Raw genomic sequence first — 20,727 nt, forward strand, 5'->3', positions numbered from 1 at the left:
AACTCACTAATTTATCACAGTGCCAACACGGCAATTTAAACTTAATACTTTGCAGTTCCACAATTGCGGACCCACAAATTAGTCATGTAAATGGGGCTTTACAGAGCTTTCAATAATGCAAACAACTTTGTACTGAAATGTAAAGCTCTCTGCATTTGGTACTTTTGAACAATTAATGTTCACTATTTACATCGCACAGGATCTGTTTTATACTGACCGTGCAATGTGGTTACAACTGTACCAATATCATGTCTGCTATAAGACAGATACTGTGTGATATAGTGAGGGGACCCCAGACAGTATTATATGCTCCGCAGTGCACCCCCCCCCCCCAGTACTATATGCTCCACAGTAGGCCCATCACACAGTATTATATGCTCCACAGCAGGCCCCCCCCTACAGTATGACATGCTCCATAGTAAGCCCACCACACAGTATTATATGCTCCACAGTAGACGACCCCCCCCTACAGTATTATATGTTCCACAGCAGACCCCCCCCTACAGTATTATATGCTCCACAGTAGGCCCACCCTACAGTATTATATGCTCCACAGTAGGCCCACCACACAGTATTATATGCTCCACAGTAGCCTCCCTCCACAGTATTATATGCTCCACAGTTGGCCTACCACACAGTATTATATGCTCCACAGTAGCCCTCCCCAGTATTATATCCTTCACTGTGGCACCCACACACATTATTATATGCTCTGTAGTACACCTCCCCTTGGTATTATATGCTCTTCAGTATGACTCTCACACTCACTCTTATACTTACCCATGAGGAGCCGCAAGGTGTCCTCATCCTTTTGATTGCGGGCACTGATGATTTACGTCATTGTGCCTGTGTCGGGGCAGAGGTCATACTCTGCAGTCAGTGTAGGCTGCAGTTGCATGACCCGCGGCCTACACGGACATCTTTCAGCTGTATGTGTGTTTGCACTTACAACTGATAGCAGTGATCGCTCATCAACGGGGAATCTTGTTAGTGAGCGATCTGGGCGACCGCACGTGTGCCAGTGTAGAGGGCTCTGCATGCCCTCTCACATGTTCCATAGGTTTCCCATCACGGCACTAGTGTGTATAGCCCGCTGCTAGCTCTTGTATACATTTCTTATATACTAGTCTTGACCTATTTTTATTTTTTACGCCTTTTGTCTGTCCAGGGTGGATCTGGCCAACGCAGCCAACCAAACTCCATGCAGCAGAAGACTCAGGCAAACAAGACGGCCTACACCAGTTCCCCATACTGGACAAACTGATGCGTATCATGGAAGCCCAGAGGAAGACTATGCTACTGCGCATTCCTGGACCCCACCATTAATTTGAATACTTTACAGAAAAGACAACTGTGATCAGCCAAAATACCTGTGCGGGAGCGGTCTGCGAAACACGTCCGTAGTGCGACACTTACCCGCTTTATTTTTGGTTTGCTGGTGTATGTAATATATTTATGTATGTATTTGTAAATGTAATAGAGCCTAAATGTGGTTTTCTGCATTTTGCAGTCGTTTTTTTTTTTCTTTTTCTTTCTTTTCCTTTTTAGGGGGCATTCAAATTAACATCTGCATCTGTGCAAAAATATATAATATATTATATATATTTCTTTTTTATTTTAAGCTCATTGGTTTGTAAGAAAAGTGCCATTTTTAAAAGAAAAAAAAAAAAAAAACCTGAAAAGCCCCGCCTATTTAATTCTGATAAATTCTTACTGTTCCGACAGAAACAGGCGATCCTCTTGCGTTTCTGCCTCACATTTCAGTTTCGCCCCCTCCCCCAACAGTTTTTTATTTTATTTTATTATTCATCACGACTGAAAAAAAACAAAAAAAAAACAAATTTGGAACCAGAATGTTTATATTAAAGAATGGTGGACTCCATACAGTTCTGTTCGTTGTCACTATCATGACATCAGTACATATATTTTTTTTTTTTTTATTTTAATAAAACCTGAGCATCATCTGCAGTTCCTCTGTACGTTTAATGCTGGTGCTGATCGCTGCATGAACTTTGCACTTTGTTTATGGAAGAGGCGACCTCTGCTGGGTTTTTTGTTGTCCCCTCCCCCCACCCCCATACCTCATTTTTCCCACCACTTTTATTGCCCTTCACATTGTCTTCTTCTGATCAGAATTCATTATTTTTAGTAAATTAATACCCCCCAATCGTAAAATAATATCCGGAATACACAGGGAAGCAAAGATAGGAGGAGGATCCCAGATAGCGGCAAGAAAAAAAAACACACATTTGTATAAGTTTTAAAAACTTTCTTCTGTCACAACAGAACCGGAGTTTACTATCTAGAGGACTTGTTATTAGAAATTTCAACTGTATATCAGTTTCTTAAATAAAGTCTATGCTGTGTCTTGCACCTCTACCCTCCTGTTCTTACATAGGCGAGCCTGCAGGGTGGGTTGGTGATGGACCCGCAGGAGATTAGGTAGGTGGTGCTGGACAGACAAGCAACAATATGGCTTACCTCCTTCCCCACCCCACTCCCATTTCCCCAAATGGAATTTTTGAAACTGATGATCTATCCTATGTGACTTGTGGTGGATGGGGGTCTGACACCCGGACCCTGCACTAATCTGCTATTCCAGCAGCCGAATTGTGGCTGCTGGAATACACATGCCAGTTGTATAGTGGTGAAGGCTACCAGAACTGAATCTGTCGGTCTTCCACAGATCATATACTGGTGACTTATACAAAAATCCATTTGGGCCTGGAAAATCCTTTTAACACAACTTTACATCCCTGCATCATCTCCTCTCTGTTCCTACCTCACACTGGATTTGTCACACTTCTTCCTCTTAATCGGACACCATCTTGATCATTAGATTTCTCTCCCTCCTGTCCCATAATAGGTCAGCGATGCGGCCACCAGTGTAGCCAGGCTATCTGAACAGTCTGATGTAGACAGGTGTCGTGTGAACATGCACGTCGCGAGTTCAGTGACTTTGAACGCGGGAATTTGGGTTTTCAAGGTTAACAGTATCTCAGGTGGACCTGTAATATCGCAGAAACTACGTTGGCAGCTGCGTAAACCGGTGCACCAGTCGATCACGAGTGTTCAAGAACGGACATCACCTCCGCAGAGTCATACGGTCTACTGTGGTCAAATCGCCACAGATTTGATTGTGGGGCGCCTGGAACCCATTTCCACCAGGACTGAACGCTGAGAACTGCACCGCATAGGCATAGCAGACCATCTGCACCCCTTTCTGGTGTTGGAGTTCTCTGATGGGGATGCTGTGTACTAACAGGACAATGCAACATGTCATCGCTCATTGGTGGCATGGCACTGGTTTAATGAACACACCAGTGACCCCAGGACCCTCGATTGGCCTGCCCGCTCACCCGACTTCAACCCCATAGAACATTTATGGGATGCTGTGACTACCAGTGTCTGCTGCATGGTCACAGCGCCAACTACACAGGACCAGTTGTGGGCTGCAGTGTAGACTGTGTGGATATCCCTCCAGAACTCTTCCTACACCTTGTGGAGTCCATGTCTCGTCGCCTTGCTTCAGTTATCAGGGCTTGCAGAGGGGTGACCCGCTTTTAAAGGGTGACTTTTGGTCACTCAGTATATACCACTAGAAGGAAGGTCACAGCACACACTTGTAACTTGGAAATTAAGACGTGATATCCACAAGCAGTTAAAGGAGTTACTGAGCTTCCAAAAATTATCTGCTAATACATCCACAGTAGTGCTAAATACCGTATTTTTCGGACTATAAGACGCACTTTTTTTCCCCAAAATTTTTGGGGAAAAGAAGGGTGCGTCTTATAGTCTGAATGTAGCGCCTGGCACCCGCCGTAATAGGCGAATGCCGGCAAGGGATAGACGCCGGCACAGGTGCCGGGGCCTGAGACATCGCTGCGTTCCTCTGCCCTGCATGAAGCCGGCAGGGGCGATGCTATTCCGCTCCTCCGTCCCCCCGCCGCTGGCTTCATGCAGGGCAGAGGAGCACAGCGATGTCTCAGGCCCCGGCGTCTATCCCGTGCCGGCATCCGCCTCTCTAGTACAGCGGATGCCGGGTCAGTATCGGTGGCCCCTTCTCCCCCGGGGCCGGTCCCCAGCGGCCCCGTACCTGTAAAGTTGCAGGCCGGCTCCTGCGCGGCGATATCGCAGGAGCCGACCTGTTTGGGTGACAGCCGGGAGCCTAATGAGGCTCCCCGGCCTGTGACTGCTGTATTAGTATTGCGGCTGGTCTCTATGACCAGCCGTAATACTAATAGACAGAATGTCCCATAGACGGCAATACAGTTGTATTGCCGTCTATGGGACTTGCAATCAAGCGACCGCAGGTTCAAGCCCCCGGGGGGGAATAAAATAGTAAAAAAAAAAAAAAAAAAAAAAGCTTTAAAAATATATAATAAAAATATAAAATAAATAAAAGTTCTAAATCACCTCCTGTCCCTAGAATATATATATATAAAAGTAGAAAATCATATGTCATAAACCACTGGGTTTTTTTTCAATACAAGGTGATCTAAGCAATAGATATTCCCCAAAATGGTATAACTAAAAAGTACTTCTGGCCCCGCAAAAAAAAAACAAAAAACACTCTATGCGTCCCCGTACAGCTGCAGGGTCACCTGTCAATGTGGCCTTGCAGCTGTTGCAAAACTACAACTCCCATATATTAAATATTTTACCATTTTTTGCTTCAAATTTTTTTTCCCCTATTTTCCTCCTCTAAAACCTAGGTGCGTCTTATAGTCTGAAAAATACGGTACTCGCTGTTCCCTTGTGCACCCTTTGCTTGACTTTATTTTACTTGCAGCTCCTTGTATCAGTTATTTATATGCAGTGAATCTGGACACACTAAATTTCCCATGATTCATCTGACTGTTCTCACTATCTGTCTCCCCCTCCTTTCTTCACGGTTCCCTGCAATGAGGTAATAAATCACTCCCACAGCCGAACTCATGTGCTGCTGTGACATTTCATTTGCTGGCTGCACTGCTCACTGGAAGGGGTAGTTAGACTGTAAATGAAACATCACAGCTGAGGTTAATGGCCGAAAATAAATTATGCTGAATTTAAACAGATTATATGCAACATGCTCCTAATTTCAATATGAGTCAATTCGCTATCATGTTTGAAAGAGTCAGCCATCTTTGGGAGTCTTGGCCAAAATCGCCATGTAGGCCTAGTCTTAGGGTAAGTTCACACAGGGTTTTTGGTCAGGATTTTGAGGCCATATCCGCCTCAAAATCCTGACCAAAAAGACGGCTCCCATTGAAATCAATGGGAGCCAGACAGTTCTTTTTTCCGGGAGAGGGAACAAACGGAGAAGCGAGAAAAGCAAGATGCTCATTTTTTTCAGGCGTATTCACCTCGCGACATCCGCCTGAAGACACTTCCTCCCGACTAGGCCCATTCATTTGGGCCTAATCCTGAGTGGAGTGTGTGACTGGATGCTGGCAGGCATGCGCAGTCGGCTTTCCCTAGGCCTAGAAGTTAGAAGTCCACCGCCGGAAGAAGACGCGGTGAAGACCTCGTTCCAGACGAAGATGGAGGCGGCACTGGAGAGTTCGCTCGCAGCATTGGGGCCACCCCCAGTGCTGTGAAAGAATTCATTTACATACCAACAAAAACTGGGATTTTAGGCGAACGGCAGCACGGAGAAGACAACGAAAGGTAGGAGACAAATAGCCTTTCTTAAGGCTATTCCGACGTGTTAGAAAAAAAAAAAAAAAAAGGTTTGAAAGATAGGATCCCTTTAAGTGCCCTGCACCAGACCTAACACACTGGGTTATTTAACTCATGGACTGGTTTTCTTTCTGTGAATAAGGCCTAACCTGGTTTTCATATCTTTGCAAGTACTACATATATATATATATATATATATATATATATATATATATATATATATATATATATATATTTTTTTCCCCCATAAAGGAAATATTAAAGGGATTCTACCACTAAAACACATTTTTTTCTAGTTAACATGTCGGAATAGCCTTTAGAAAGGCTATTCGTCTCTTACCTTTGGATGGGCTCTCCGCCGCGCCGTTCGTTCAAAATACCGGTTTGTACTGGTATGCTAATGAGTTCTCTCGCAGCGATGGGGGCGTCCCCATTGCAGCTCGAAAACCGACCGCAGCGCCGCCTCTATGGTCTTGAGTATCCTCCCCTTGCTTCTTCAGCGTCCTGTCGGAGGCCTGCGCAGTACGCTCTGTTCGGCGAAGATTGCCGAACGTACTGCGCATGCACGAAATTGCAGTGCCCGCACTATGGCTGGGACCGCAATTTCGCACGTGCGCAGTACGTTCGGCAATCTTCGCCGAACAGAGCATACTGCGCAGGCGTCCGACAGAGAAGTCCAATATGTGATTCCCCCCCATTATGACACTTTTGAGGACTGGCAACAAATATAAGAACTAATCCTTTAATAGTCCCACCAAGGGGGAAATTCAGTGTGTTACAGCAGCATAGACAAGTACAAAAGTAATACAAGAATACAACATACAAAAAGCGCAGATAAAAAGATAAAGGAAAGACGACAGTAGGAGGGAGATCACAACTTCAGGATCTTTCAGTTCTCTGTGCGGAGTGATCTTCGCTTGGCCTGATGTAGATTATACAGCCTGACCGCGGTTGGATGTAAGGACCTGCGATAGCGCTCCTTCTCACACTTGGGGTGAAGCAGACGGTCACTGACAGTGATGCCCAGTGCTGTCACGTCTCATCCAAGGGGTGGGAGTTGTTCTCCAGCATGGAGGTCACCACGGACAGTGTCCTTCTGTCACCCACCACCTGTACCGAGTCCAGGGGGCTTCCCAGGGCAGAGCTGGCCCTTCTAACCAGTCTGTCAAGTCTATTTCTGTCCCTGGCTGGTATGCAACTCCCCCAGCAGGCCACTCTGAAGAAGATGGCTGACACCAGATGCAATATAGACGTCTTTGTGCCTTCAGTTAAAAATGGAGACCCATGTATATACATGTGTCAAGTCTGAGAACATGAATCAAGTTTCATATACTTTATATGTATGATGTGTTTTGGAAATACTAATTTTTCCTACAACTCTGAGACAAAGGACTTTGAATCCAAGATGGAGCTTGCCATGCCTCATGGTGGAATTCTTCAGGTCAGAGGAGGTGGTGCCCAGCTGGATGTCAGAGGTCTGAAGCCAATGAGAGATGGACAACACTCAGGAATTCCAAAGGATGCATTAACCCCTCCTTTCTTTGTCTCTTAAGTGTGTGTACTTTCAATAAAGAGTCAGTTGTGCTGAGCTGGGCTAAGGGGCTAGCATGGCTGATGTGATATGGAACTCAGTGTCTGTGTCATTATTAGTAGTTTAAACATGCTTATTAATTTGGACTGACTGATTGATCCATGATATAGTCAATTCGACTACGACAATTTGGTGCTCCAGGTGAGGCCTACGCAGACGGAGATCCAGAGAGGGGCTTTTGACCCGCACGCGCATCACCTTATTTGAACTCCATCATTGTCCTAGGAGGGTCCGGAACCTCAGTTGATCACGGTAAGTTTACTTATATTATATATATGTATCCCCACCTGTGAATCGGGAATTGATGGATGGTAGATTTGGTGTTCAGATGGGTCAAATGCCTGAAGCCCATATGGGACGGGCTTTCTGGACCTCTTTTCTGGTAGGTAATTAGAACTCAGCATCACTGCTCTGTCCCCATGTGGCTCAATTGGTCAGAATTCTCAGTAGATGGACTGAATCTGAAAGTTGAGAATGTATATGGTCCATATTTAAGTCAAAAGAGCCTGTCCCTGTGGGACATGAATAACCCCCATGATTTTATTGTGAAGAGTGCAGGCAAGCAGCATGTTACAGGCAATGAAAAGGTTAACAGCACGTGAAGTTGTAGTCAGTCCCAGAGGAGTAGTGAGAGACAATGGAATGTTCACAGCATCGTTTAGAGGCGTGTGCTATAGCGAGAGAGGGATTTTTGGAAGTTGAATGTGAATCCTTGTAAAACCAGTGATAAGTTCAGCTATAAACGACCTCACTGTATACTACTATTATGATGTTTAGAGGATTATACGTTTAAATTTTGGTTGGGATCTAGTAAAGTAAATTGCAAAAGTATAGTTTAAGAGGTTCTGAACATCTGTGGTGATTATAAAGTGGGGTTTGCTATGAAAATATTCAAAAAGTTGCATGGTGTTCAAAGGAACATGGTTGGGCATACAAAGGGTTAATCTCAGTCAAATGTACTGACTATGTGTATACAGGGATATATCCAAGTATATGATGGTTATGTTATATTCTGTTTGCTATTGTCATTTAAACTGTTGCCTCTGAATGAAAGGGAAACAAAAAGATGATAGTGGAAAGTTTTGAATCTCTATAGCATGGATATGGGAGATCACGCAGGGGGAACTGGCCACTCCCCTTTCGTCGCCTCCGCAAACCACAAGTTGGGGTTTTATCCCAAGTTACAATTTTTGTGCAAGAGTTCAGGGCACAAAGGATATTCTAATTTTCCTTATGTATTTCTGTGTTTATGTATTATTTATGAAGCTTCTTTTTGTGTCTATGTCCAATGGTTGTGTGTTAAACTTGTGTTGTAACTTTATATTGTGTCCTGTTCTGTTAATTATGCTAATCACACCTTTCTTTGTCTCAGCAGTATATATATATCCACATCTGTGCTGTGTAAGCATTCACTATCCGCCATTAAGGATTTGGTGTCATTGTTCCACAATGGAATGCAGGAGGAGGGGTGTCGCCCTGGTGTTTCGACGCCATCTTTGATTTTAACACTGGGCCCTCCCAGACGTCCACAGTATACTCTGCTCTGTTGCCTTCTGTGTTATTTTGTGATGAATCATGCTCCTATTAATCAGAATTGTTCCCCATTGTAGGATAACGGTTATGAAAATTTAAAAAGGTGTCCCAAGTTTTGAACTTTAAAAAACAACAAGCAACATGTGTGTGTGTATGCTGATTGATCAAAAGATGTAGCACAGATTATTTTTGTAATGATGTTTTGGTTTTAGGAAGTGAAAAGAGAGGAAACTTATTTTGTTCTATACTAGGTGAATTAGAAGCTACCTCTATATCTGTTGTGTAATGTTCTTTGTGTGTAATTGTGTTATGTGATCTGGAGATTGCTGTGATCCTTTGTTCAGTGTTTCTGCCTTCTCTGCTAATGAGATTGTATGAATGTGTCTCTGTTCCTTTAAGAAGTGTGCCTGGAGCTTGCTGAATCCTGTAGTCCTACTTACACACAGAGGTCAGAGGGAGGGGGGCATGGCCATGTGGGCTGTGAAGTTGCATTGCAGACTAAGATAACAGTGGCTGGACAAGCTTAGCTACAGTGTGTTTTCTTTATGGTTCTTACAAGTCCTTTCTAACTGGTTACCTGGGTTGTTTCTAAAATTATTTGTTTTCTAGCACGCCCCATCCTGTTTATTACTGTTTGTAGTTGTTAACAATAGGTTCAAGGGGGGAGTAACTGAAATATATAAGTATTTTCTGCTGACAATATAGAATAGAACAACATGATTATGTGTCACAAGAGATTGTTAGTTATTTGAATGATGAACCTATTGTTAACTTTACTTTTTGAGTTCTTTGCAGATTTGATGTTTCTTGATTTGGGAAAGATGGTGGATCCTGCATCAGATATGCCACAGTCCCCGTATATGAGGTAAACCAAGCGTAGGGAGACCTATTATGGGACTCCATGGGTCTCAGCTGAACTTGAAGCCATCACTTGAACATGGTACAATGTCTGAGGGTAGGTGTTTGATATAGTAGAATTATGGTCCGATCTGGAGGGCAAGAACATTTTGTGTGATGGAGATTCTGCCGCTGCTCATAGGTGGGTATAGTCAGAAGTTATGGCCACACACCAAGGCTGATAGGAAAGAAAGTAGGGTAACATGTGGGCGGACACTGCCATTAGCCCAGCTGCATAAGCCTAGGGGACATGTAACTACAGGGGTCACCCAAACCCTTTTTAGCTCTCTTTTCAGGTTTTACGACACTGATGCACCGAAATGGTCCAGGAGGAAAGGAGACTTGGAAAGAGGATGTACAAGTCCTGGTGTCTGGTGGTAAGAGAGTATGTACTGAGAACATTGTTCCCACTTATGGCATAAGTAGCTTCTTACTAAGTGTACTGTTTAGGAGAAGCCATGTGTGACCTGGTGAGTGGAGGATGGGCAGCTGCAGGATCTAACATCACTATAGTCAGAGATATATGTAAGCCCATATGGCATGTGCTAGGCCAGTGAGTCAGGCCTGAAGCCCTTGTACCTGTTCCAGGGATTGCAGGTTAAGTATGCTGTTGCTAAAGGTGAGATGGTATGAGTACATGCTTGTGTGTAGTTGTTTCTCTTCAGGATGGTCTGGGGCATATCTGGTGAAGAAAATCACCATAAACGAGACTGCAGATAGACGGCTACTGAAAGAAGTAGTGTAAGTAAAGATCCCCGAGAGCATCAAAGTGCTAATGGAACTTACCATATGGGTAATAAGGAAAATACTATGCTATATTATGGGTATATAATAAGTGTTTCACACTCCTATGTAGTTCCCAGAGTATTGGAAAGTATTTGTTCCATGTATTTGTTTTCTGTAAGGTACATTCTAGACAGGAGAAATTAGCCTTAGCCCTATATTTGGATTGTGTTTTTCAAAATTGTCTCAGATGTAATATGATGTGCTGACTGACTATGTGACGAATCATCAAAAACATGTGATTAATTTATATTCTTGAGTTTTTCCCTTCCCTCCAGAGTCTGAGTCAGTGGAAGGAACTTATAAACTAAAACCCAAAGATTGGATGGAGATAAAGAGATGAGATATGAGATCCTGAGAGGAGAAATATCAAGGACTGTTGGATGAATCTGCACTTGTGTTCCTGTTATGTTTTATGCAACGTAGAGACTGATCCTTTTAGTGATATCAATCTGTGTATTCCCGTGTCTAGATAAACGAGGTTGTGGATTTAGACAATGAGACTTGAGGCTGATATGGAGACAATTAAGGTGTATGATGATGTAAGTGAGAAAGTTTAAGTGAAGTGAGATAGTTGGAAGCCGTCTGTTTATTTAGGAAAGGTGTTTGCTTTAATGCCGTAACACAGTTACTGGACATAGAGGCTGTCACGTCTGTGGAAGGAATCAGGACAGGTGTCCACGGAACCCTTAAGGTCCAGATCGTCTGCTAGAGGCAAGACACTCCCTGGTGGAGTGTGGGGGATACACGTAGAGCTGCAGTTTTAGGTTTGGGGACCTGGCCATAAGACCCTTGGTGAGAAGTAGGGAATCTTGTGTGCAATTGTAAGCCTACCACTGGTGAGCAGCTGCACCGGTGTAGTATCTCATTAGTGATCATGTTATGGTGTTTAAGCATAAACATACTTTGCCCAGTGAGGCACAGACGGCAGTAAAGTTGGTCGAGACTAGATAGATGGAAAGAAGCATGTTTATGGTCCAGTTTCCCCTCGAGAATACACGGAGTTGCTTGAGGGACAGTTAGGATCTGACCTTCCTATGTGAAAGCCCTTTAAGTGGGAGCTTATCTACAAGGGATAAGTTGTCATGTAAGAGGTGAAGTGGATCGAAACACATTGGAACAGATCAGGGGGTTCATAAGCTCAGGGAAAAATTAGTATTTAGGGGGGAATGTCAAGTCTGAGAACATGAATCAAGTTTCATATACTTTATATGTATGATGTGTTTTGGAAATACTAATTTTTCCTACAACTCTGAGACAAAGGACTTTGAATCCAAGATGGAGCTTGCCATGCCTCATGGTGGAATTCTTCAGGTCAGAGGAGGTGGTGCCCAGCTGGATGTCAGAGGTCTGAAGCCAATGAGAGATGGACAACACTCAGGAATTCCAAATGATGCATTAACCCCTCCTTCCTTTGTCTCTTAAGTGTGTGTACTTTCAATAAAGAGTCAGTTGTGCTGAGCTGGGCTAAGGGGCTAGCATGGCTGATGTGATATGGAACTCAGTGTCTGTGTCATTATTAGTAGTTTAAACATGCTTATTAATTTGGACTGACTGATTGATCCATGATATAGTCAATTCGACTACGACACATGTAACTTTTTATGGGCACTATAATTGGCATCATTATTTCTGCAGTTCTATATATCAGAATAAGAAGGTTTCTGCAGCAGGCACATACGTTTCGGCAAGACCTGTTCTGATGAAAGTAACAGCGAAATTTTTGCAAGGAACTTGACACACTTCTTATTCCAGAAGGCCTGGTTTCTAGCGCTCGCTTATGTGCTAAGATTATCCAAACATACCCATTAATTCCCTATATGTCTAAGGTAAAATAAGGTTGAAGGGCTTTGGCGCTGGAGCTCTCAGAACCTGAAAATTCTCCCATCATATATACTGTAGAACATACTGCAGTCTTTGGCTTGAGTGCATTTTACATGACTTTTTCTGACTGTGGCCACTAGATGGCGCTATGATACTGGCTGATAAGGTACATTTTGGCTAAGGAACAGGTAAGACTTGTACACAGGAATTACTTTGATAGATATTCTGCTGTTTGTCCACATGAAATGCGCAGAAAAATCTGCATACAACGCATTAGGTGCAAGTTTCACAAAGTTGAAATTTGAAATGAAAATCTACTGAAAGAACCGGCATACTAAGGATTGAAAAATCGCACCGCAGGTCATGAGAAAAATTACTGCAACGTGCAACTGGAATTTTTTTAGGTTCCAGCTGCTTGTCTGGTGATGGATTATGTTGCATTTCATATGAAACATACATTTACATCTTCTATGGCCATCTTGTTGCTGAATTGAGATGTGCCCAATTTATTAAGGGGCAAATGCCCTCCATCTATAGACTAGAAAGGGTGCACCAGGTGATCCCTGTAGGAGTGTCCCAGGACATCCAGATTCATGACATATTCTTATTTTAGATCAGTATCTGATCTGTGGGGGTCCAATACACAGGACCTCCACTGATCAGTTGTTTGAGGAGACTTCAGCATTCAAGCGAGTGCGATAACCTCTTCTCTGAATACCAAGCATAGTACCATACATTGTATAGTGGCTGGGCTTGGTATTGTATTGCAGCTCAGCCCCATTTACTTGAATGGGACTGAGCTGCAGCTGTAACACATGACAGGTGACGAAAACGCTGCAGAAAAAATTGTGCATTTTTCAGTCAGAGCAAAGTGGATATGGGATTCTAGCGAATCCCATGCCCGCTTTGTGGTACAAACCATACTGCGGCCACGCCACGATTTCCATAACCAGCGCGGTTTTCCCTATGAGTATAACAGAAACAGAAAGTTCGCAGAGGAAAACTGCAAACTTTTTGTCTAAAGCGCTGCGAGCAGAAACGCAATGCCTTGCCATGTGGGGCCTCAGCCTAAAGGGAACTTGTCAGGGTGATTTGGGACAATAAACCACCCACAGTGCCAAGGGATTAGTGTCCCAAACTGCCATCCTGAGCTTTGATTTAAAAAAAAAAAAAAAAAAAAATTTTTCTATCTATCACAACCAATCACAGTGCTGCTTTTATTTATTTTTAAGAGCAGAATACAAAATGAAAGCTGTGCTGTGATTGGCTGCTATGGCCAGACAATAGCCGGTCTGTGTAGAACACTGTCAGGGCTCCTAGGAACCTATCTATAAAACATAGTGTATTACACTGTCAGGGCTCCTAGGAACCTATCTATAAAACATAGTGTAGAACATTGTCAGGGCTCCTAGGGACCTATCTATAAAACATAGTGTATGACACTGTCAGGACTCCTAGGAACCTACCTATAAAACATAGTGTAGAACACTGTCAGGACTCCTAGGAACCTATCTATAAAATATAGCACAGAATACTGTCAGGGCTCCTAGGAACCTATCTATAATACATAGTGTATAACACTGTCAGGGCTCCTAGGAACCTACCTATAAAACATAGTGTATGACACTGTCAGGGCTCCTAGGAACCTATCTATAAAACATAGTGTATGACACTGTCAGGACTCCTAGGAACCTACCTATAAAACATAGTGTAGAACACTGTCAGGACTCCTAGGAACCTACCTATAAAACATAGTGTAGAACACTGTCAGGGCTCCTAGGAACCTATCTATAAAACATAGTGTATGACACTGTCAGGGCTCCTAGGAACCTATCTATAAAACATAGTGTAGAACACTGTCAGGGCTCCTAGGAACCTATCTATAAAACATAGTGTATGACACTGTCAGGACTCCTAGGAACCTACCTATAAAACATAGTGTATTACACTGTCAGGGCTCCTAGGAACCTACCTATAAAACATAGTGTAGAACACTGTCAGGACTCCTAGGAACCTATCTATAAAATATAGCACAGAACACTGTCAGGACTCCTAGGAACCTATCTATAAAACATAGTGTATGACACTGTCAGGACTCCTAGGAACCTACCTATAAAACATAGTGTAGAACACTGTCAGGACTCCTAGGAACCTATCTATAAAATATAGCACAGAACACTGTCAGGACTCCTAGGAACCTATCTATACAATTGCTAGCTCTCTAAGGCAAGCACAGCCAACGTCATGTCAAAGTAAAAGTGACATTATTGTACTCTAGGGTCTGTTCAAAGGCTCATTGCTGAAACGTTGCTTACATATGGAATAAACATCACCAGTTTGTTTGACACTAGTGGAGTGCTGTTACCAGAGGCTCTGGGCTGAGCACCCATCATTATCCTGGTGCTGTTGTGGACGTTCTTCATTACATACATATATCTCTAATATACTGTATAAGTTTGTCTGTTCTTTATGCGCGACCAAACGACTGGACAGATTCTCACCAAATTTGGCACACAGGAACATCAGGTGTCCGGGAAGGTTTTAGACTAGTCTCAGCTCTTTAGGAGTACCATTCCCGAAATACAGTATTTAAAAAAAAACAACTGATCTGCGTTAGCTAATAGAAGCCTGCAAGTCTTTCACTCATATTCCAACCCCCCCATACACACAGTCACATGTCCCTTATCAACCAATAAATGCTTGCAGGCGCTCGGTCTCCACCTGCACACAGCTTTACTCCAGGTTTCCATGATAACTGATCACAGGTTTTTCACTGATAACCAAAATGAGATGCACATGATTATGTGACGCTTATGGACCAATGTAAACTTGCAGGGACTTCAGTCTTCAGATACCTCCCAATTTTCAAAGGACAGAACAAAACAGCAACGTCATTCTAGCTGTCTCATTACTGACCTGATTATAATGAAGTCGCTGCAGGTAGGTTCACGGTCTTGGTGCTTTCTGTGAAAGTCAGCATAGGGTCAGCAGCCCACCAAGGTCCAGATTACAACAGCATACAGGCAGGAGGTCCCCCATGGACCAGTCTCCCTACAGAACACAGGCAGCAGTGCCCCAGGGACTCGGGGGCCCCCCCTGTCCAAAAGCACATCGTGGGGCAGCCCCTCTCCTCCCAACACATAGGTGGCAAGGGGACTGATCCCTCCAATATACAGGCAGCAACCCCATTCACTTACATGAAGGGATCCGCACGCCACACGGCAGCACCCTTTGCCATATGCACACAGGTGAAGTACCTAAGGGACCACCACCAGCACCTCCTCACAGATAGCACCACAGGGATCCCCAAACATGTACACAGGTGACAGCACCCTGAGACCACCTCCAGAACACCATCTTAAACAAGCAATACCCCAGGAACTGCTCACACAAAATCAATACCCCAGGGATCCCACACAGACACATGCAAGAGCCCCCCAGGGACCCCAAACCCACAAGACCCTGCTCCCCTTTAGATGCCAGCAGCACCCCAAAGATCCCTGCCCCCCTTCCTCGTTTAAATGCCAGACACACCAAGGACACATGCTCCTATATTTAGATGCCAATAGCACCCCTAGGATCCCTGACCCACAGATGCCAGCAGCATAACAAAGAGCCCTGTTCCTTACAGTCTCATGTAAAATATCACTCCCTCCCCTCAGCCTGCTCCAACATGAAGTCCCATGTAAAACAATCCTATCACTTCCGTTCCACCATGTAGTCCCACAAAACACCTCACTGCTTTCTATTCTCCATCTACATATGCTCCACTCCTGCTTCCTCTATAGAGCACAGAGCTGTGATACAAGAGACTCCGCCCTCCTCAGAGAGGCTCCACCCCTTCCAGGGACATTACACCTACCAGGAGCAGCTCCGACTGTGCACACCGGAGCACGGTGATGAGGTAGGGGCTGTGCAGCCATAGGTGAACCTGTAGATGGAAATAACTCAGACAAAATGGGTCAGAGGATGAGATCAGGAATAACTGATGAACATGGAGATGGCAGCCAACACAACACTGGTGTCCATCCAACATGTCCTAAGCACACAGCTTGTTTCTCAGCACAGGTGGGCTATAGTAGATGACCAGTGCAAACACCATTACCGTCCAAGCTGCAGGAATCCACAAACCCTTCCCATCAGGTGTCAGATCAGGTTGGTGGAGTAATGGTGCAGGGAAGGTTGTCTTGGTACATTCTGGCTCCTTCAATATCTCGCATGTTGCACTTTGGAAGGTCAAAATGATTTCAACCTTGCTAGTAGATCAGGTTTTCTAATACATGTAGACATACGCTGAATGGACCCTATATCAATACACCACACGCAAACAGGCCATCAAAAATGTGACCACCGCCTACTTGTGACGTCGACGTTAAATAACCAATGGCAGAAGGCACGTGTCATCAGCCATCTGGGTGCATCCATCATTGTGGAAGGTACGATGGATCAATACAAGTATGCATCTATCCTTGTGGACCATGTTCACCCCTACATGCGAATTGTTTTTCCTCAGGATGATGGCATCTACCAGCAGGACAATATGACGTGTCATAAAGCTCGCAGTGTACGTGCATGGTTGGAGGAGCACCAGGATGAGTTTACCGTACTCCCTAGGCCAGCGAATTCCCCGGACTTGAACCCAATCGAGAATCTGTGGGACCACCTCAATCGGGTTGTTCGCGCCATGGATGCTCAATTGCGTAACCTAGCACAGCTGGCCACGGCACTGGAGTTGGCATGGCACAATATCCCAGTGAGCATCACCACAACATCCCCTCTCTTCCTGCACGTCTCGCAGCGGTCCGCTCTGCCAAAGGTGGTTATTCTGGATTTTCACAGGTGGTCACATTAATGATACTGGACTGTGTAGAAAATAAAACTGCCCAGAGGACACTTTTTGGGGGTGAGAGGTTTGAGGATCTCATCAATCCCTATACACCATAAAAAACTGGCATAGAGAGATACCATGATGGTGCAGGGCCCTTTCTTGCGCCAAACACGTTTGTGGAAATGTAGGTCGGGGCAGGGACAACTCTGCCGGCGATTCATTATAATTCACACCAGTTTTCTGGCAGGAGTTGGGATCTGGTGTAGATTTCCATCATACCCAGCATAGATCTCCAATCTGGCAGACGGTCCCCTTAGTACACCTTTCACTGCACCAGCCAGGACACCTTCATTAAAAGTGTTGTCCAGAGAGGGAGGGGTACACATACTCCCCTGTCCCCGTTGCTCCGGTATCATCCCACACCTCCCTGTTCGTCTGCTCTCTCGGCGTGGTGCTGAAGCCACCGATTGGCCTCAGCGGTCACAATTCAGCACAACACCAGAAGATGCCACTGGAGCAAATGGGCTGGGAGACAACACCAGAGCACCAGCTTATTTAAACGTTAAAAGGGTTGGCAATTTTTTCCTGGACAACCCCTTTAAGATTGGCATATGCCAGTCTTAATGAATCTGGCTATTAAACAAAATCCTGAATTTCTCCTTTCAAGCCTACCTCCGCCATGCACTGGAGATTGTACCAGGCTAAATTTACCATACCAAACCAAGATTTTCGCGACTCCCTTACTAACTAGAGATGAGCGAACACTGTTTGGATCAGCCAATCCGAACAGCACGCTCCCATAGAAATAAATGGAAGCACCTGTGACGCCGGCAAAGTCAGCGTCACAGGTGCTTCCATTCATTTCTATGGGAGCGTGCTGTTCGGATCGGCTGATCCGAACAGTGTTCGCTCATCTCTATTACTAACATCTCCAGCAAAGCTCTTTGTGCAGGATCAGTTCACACTGCCACCTAAGAGTAATGTACCTAAAACCTCCGCACATAAGACATCTGATGGATCATTATTGGGTAAAGCTTTGGCGGGTGAGAAATGATCAATGACAGGCAAGAAGCAACAGCAACTGAGCAGCGCAGTCACATGGCGGGACGGTCAGAGGAAACCAAATATGTAATGCAGACACCCCTTCAGTAACCCGGGCCACCAATTAGATTTACCGCTTTGCAAAAGATCAGGGAGTAGTAGAAGGGGTTAATAACATCTATTTGGTCTTATGGGTGATGTTATTGCCTGAAACCAGGAGCAGTGTCACTTTTAATACTAAATAGTAACATCCCCGTAGGAGGTTAAGGTCGAGTTTACACGGGGTATTTTGGTCAGGATTTTGAGGCCGTATCCACCTCAAAATCCTGACCAAAAAGACTCCCCCCATTGAAATCAATGGGAGCCAGTCCGTTCTTTTTCCAGGAGCCAGAACAAAAGGCATGCTCATTCTTCAGGCGGAGTCGTCTCGCGACATCCACCCGAAGACACTCCCTCCTCCCGACTAGGACCATTCATTTGGGCCTAATCCAGAGCGGAGTGCGCAACTGGATGCCGATGCACTGCACTGGCATCCAGTTGCAGCTACCGTATTTTGGACCGGAACCTGAGGCGGCCTCCACCTCAAGTACTGGACCAAAAAAATCTCATGTGAACCCGGCCTAAGAGGGTAGTGGGGCATTTAGCGCCTGAGCTATTTAACACTTTAAGCATTACCCATTTACCGCCATAGTTCAAAATCACAGGGGGTGTCCACTTTCAGACAAATATTGAGCAACTAATGTTTGCAGCAATAAAACTTGTAAAAAAAATTTACAAAACATTGAATTTTTTTTTTTTTTTTTACATTATACAACACAATAACATTTGTTTCAATATCGATCTGAAAGTGGACAAGCCCTTTAATCTTCAAAGCACCAAGTACAAAGTTGTGGATTTTGGCTAAATTTCTGACCTCACACCAAAAGCAACATTAGTATTGTGCAAGTACCCCCTAGAGATCAGGAACAACCAAGAGCTATTCCTTCTGACCCCTCAGATACATGCACATATGTGAGAAGAAACGCTGCTACAATGGCTTATGTTCAACAAGAAAATAAAGAATTGGTCACAGGCAAACTCAATACGTCTTGTCCATAATGGGGCATGGCTTTAGTCCAGACATTTCTCCACCCCCACAATAGGTGTTTCGGTCACAATTTTTAGGGGGTCTTCCCAGTCTTAACTCAGGTACTCTCTAGGATAGGTCATCAATTAAAGAAGGGTGATGGCCCCCATGGATTTTAAATGGAGGCCCTAGCCTAAGGGTATGTTATCAACTCAAGTCCTGGAAAACTTTTAGGCCAGGGCCCCATGTAGCATAAACCACAGCATGTTACAGTCCCTGTAATGGGAATTGCTAGACACCTTTTAAAAATCTGCAGCATTTCTTCTGTTTGTATTTTTCTGCAGTCGCAGAATGTCAATTTATACCTACAAAAAAGCTGGCGGTTTACCTATAGGTGTAATTGAAGCAGAAAGTCAACAGCGGAAACCTCTGCAGACTTTGGGTAAGTTCACACAGGGTTTTTTTGGACCAGATTTTGACACAGAGGCAGTCTCAGAATCCAGTCCGAAAAACGGCTAGCTGCGACCAGATGCCTGTGCAGTGCACCAGCATACTGTCAGGGCATTACACTCTGGATTAGGCCTAAATGAACGGGCCTAGTCGGGAAGGAGGGTCACGCTGCCACAAGAAAGGGCAGCTCGCTTGTTTGGTTTTTTTACCCCCGCGAGTGGCAAAAAATGGATAGTGGAAAAAAGTGAACAGCTCCAACTGAAGTCAATGGGAGGAGTTATTTTGAGCCAGATTCTGAGGCGGATTCCACATCAAAATCTGGTCAACAAAACCCGTATGAAGTTACCCTCTCTGTGAAAAGCAGTGCAGGAAAAAAAGCATTTCTACTGAGGTTTTTCCTTGCTATGCTAGTCCCCACGTTACAGAAACGCAGCTTTGTGTGTTGCAGATTTTGCTGTGGTTTTCTGAGCCAAAGCCAGAAATGGACTGAGCAGAAGAGAGAGGTTTAAGGTATATTTTGTATTCATTTTTAGGGATCACAATGTACATTTTTACTATCGGTATGTCTTTGGAGTATGGAAGGAAATCCACACAAACACGAGGAGAACATACAAACTCCTTGCAGATGTTGTTCCTGGCGGGATTTGAACCCAGGACTCCAGCGCTGCAAGGCTGCAATGCTAACCACTGAGCCACCGTGTTGCCCCCTATTTTTTAGGCACTCTTGGCTTTGGCTCAAAAACAAACAAACACACCCTAAAACCATCTGATTTCACAGTTATGAGTGCATAAGGCCTAAAACATACAGGCACCTTATGGTAGGAGACCAGCACAGAAACCAAGACCTGCATTTCCATAACCTCAGCTGCTCAGTCCCTTTCAGTTCTGTAGGATTTGCCCCATTCCAAAAAGTGCATCAGTCACTAATAATTTCACATTTTTTTCTTTTTACTTTATTTCGTCCTCTTCTGCTTAACAACAGTGATAGACACCCACATACAAACATACCACAAGAGCCCCGCAACTGTTGGGATGACATATGAGTGCCGG

The 20,727-nt window shown here is 44.5% G+C and overlaps 1 protein-coding gene across 1 annotated transcript in view; it reads left to right on the forward strand.

The window, feature by feature from the left end:
* Positions 1–1,968, forward strand: part of UBAP2 (ubiquitin associated protein 2) — a 36,309-nt gene extending 34,341 nt beyond the window's left edge. The window contains 1 exon segment of the mRNA XM_075269666.1: positions 1,169–1,968. Coding sequence (XP_075125767.1) covers positions 1,169–1,264 — 96 coding nt within the window. The 3' untranslated portion in view covers positions 1,265–1,968.
* The last annotated feature ends 18,759 nt before the right edge of the window (positions 1,969–20,727 follow it).

Source organism: Leptodactylus fuscus, chromosome 1, assembly GCF_031893055.1.
Source record: "Leptodactylus fuscus isolate aLepFus1 chromosome 1, aLepFus1.hap2, whole genome shotgun sequence".
Classification (NCBI taxonomy): Eukaryota; Metazoa; Chordata; class Amphibia; order Anura; family Leptodactylidae; genus Leptodactylus; species Leptodactylus fuscus.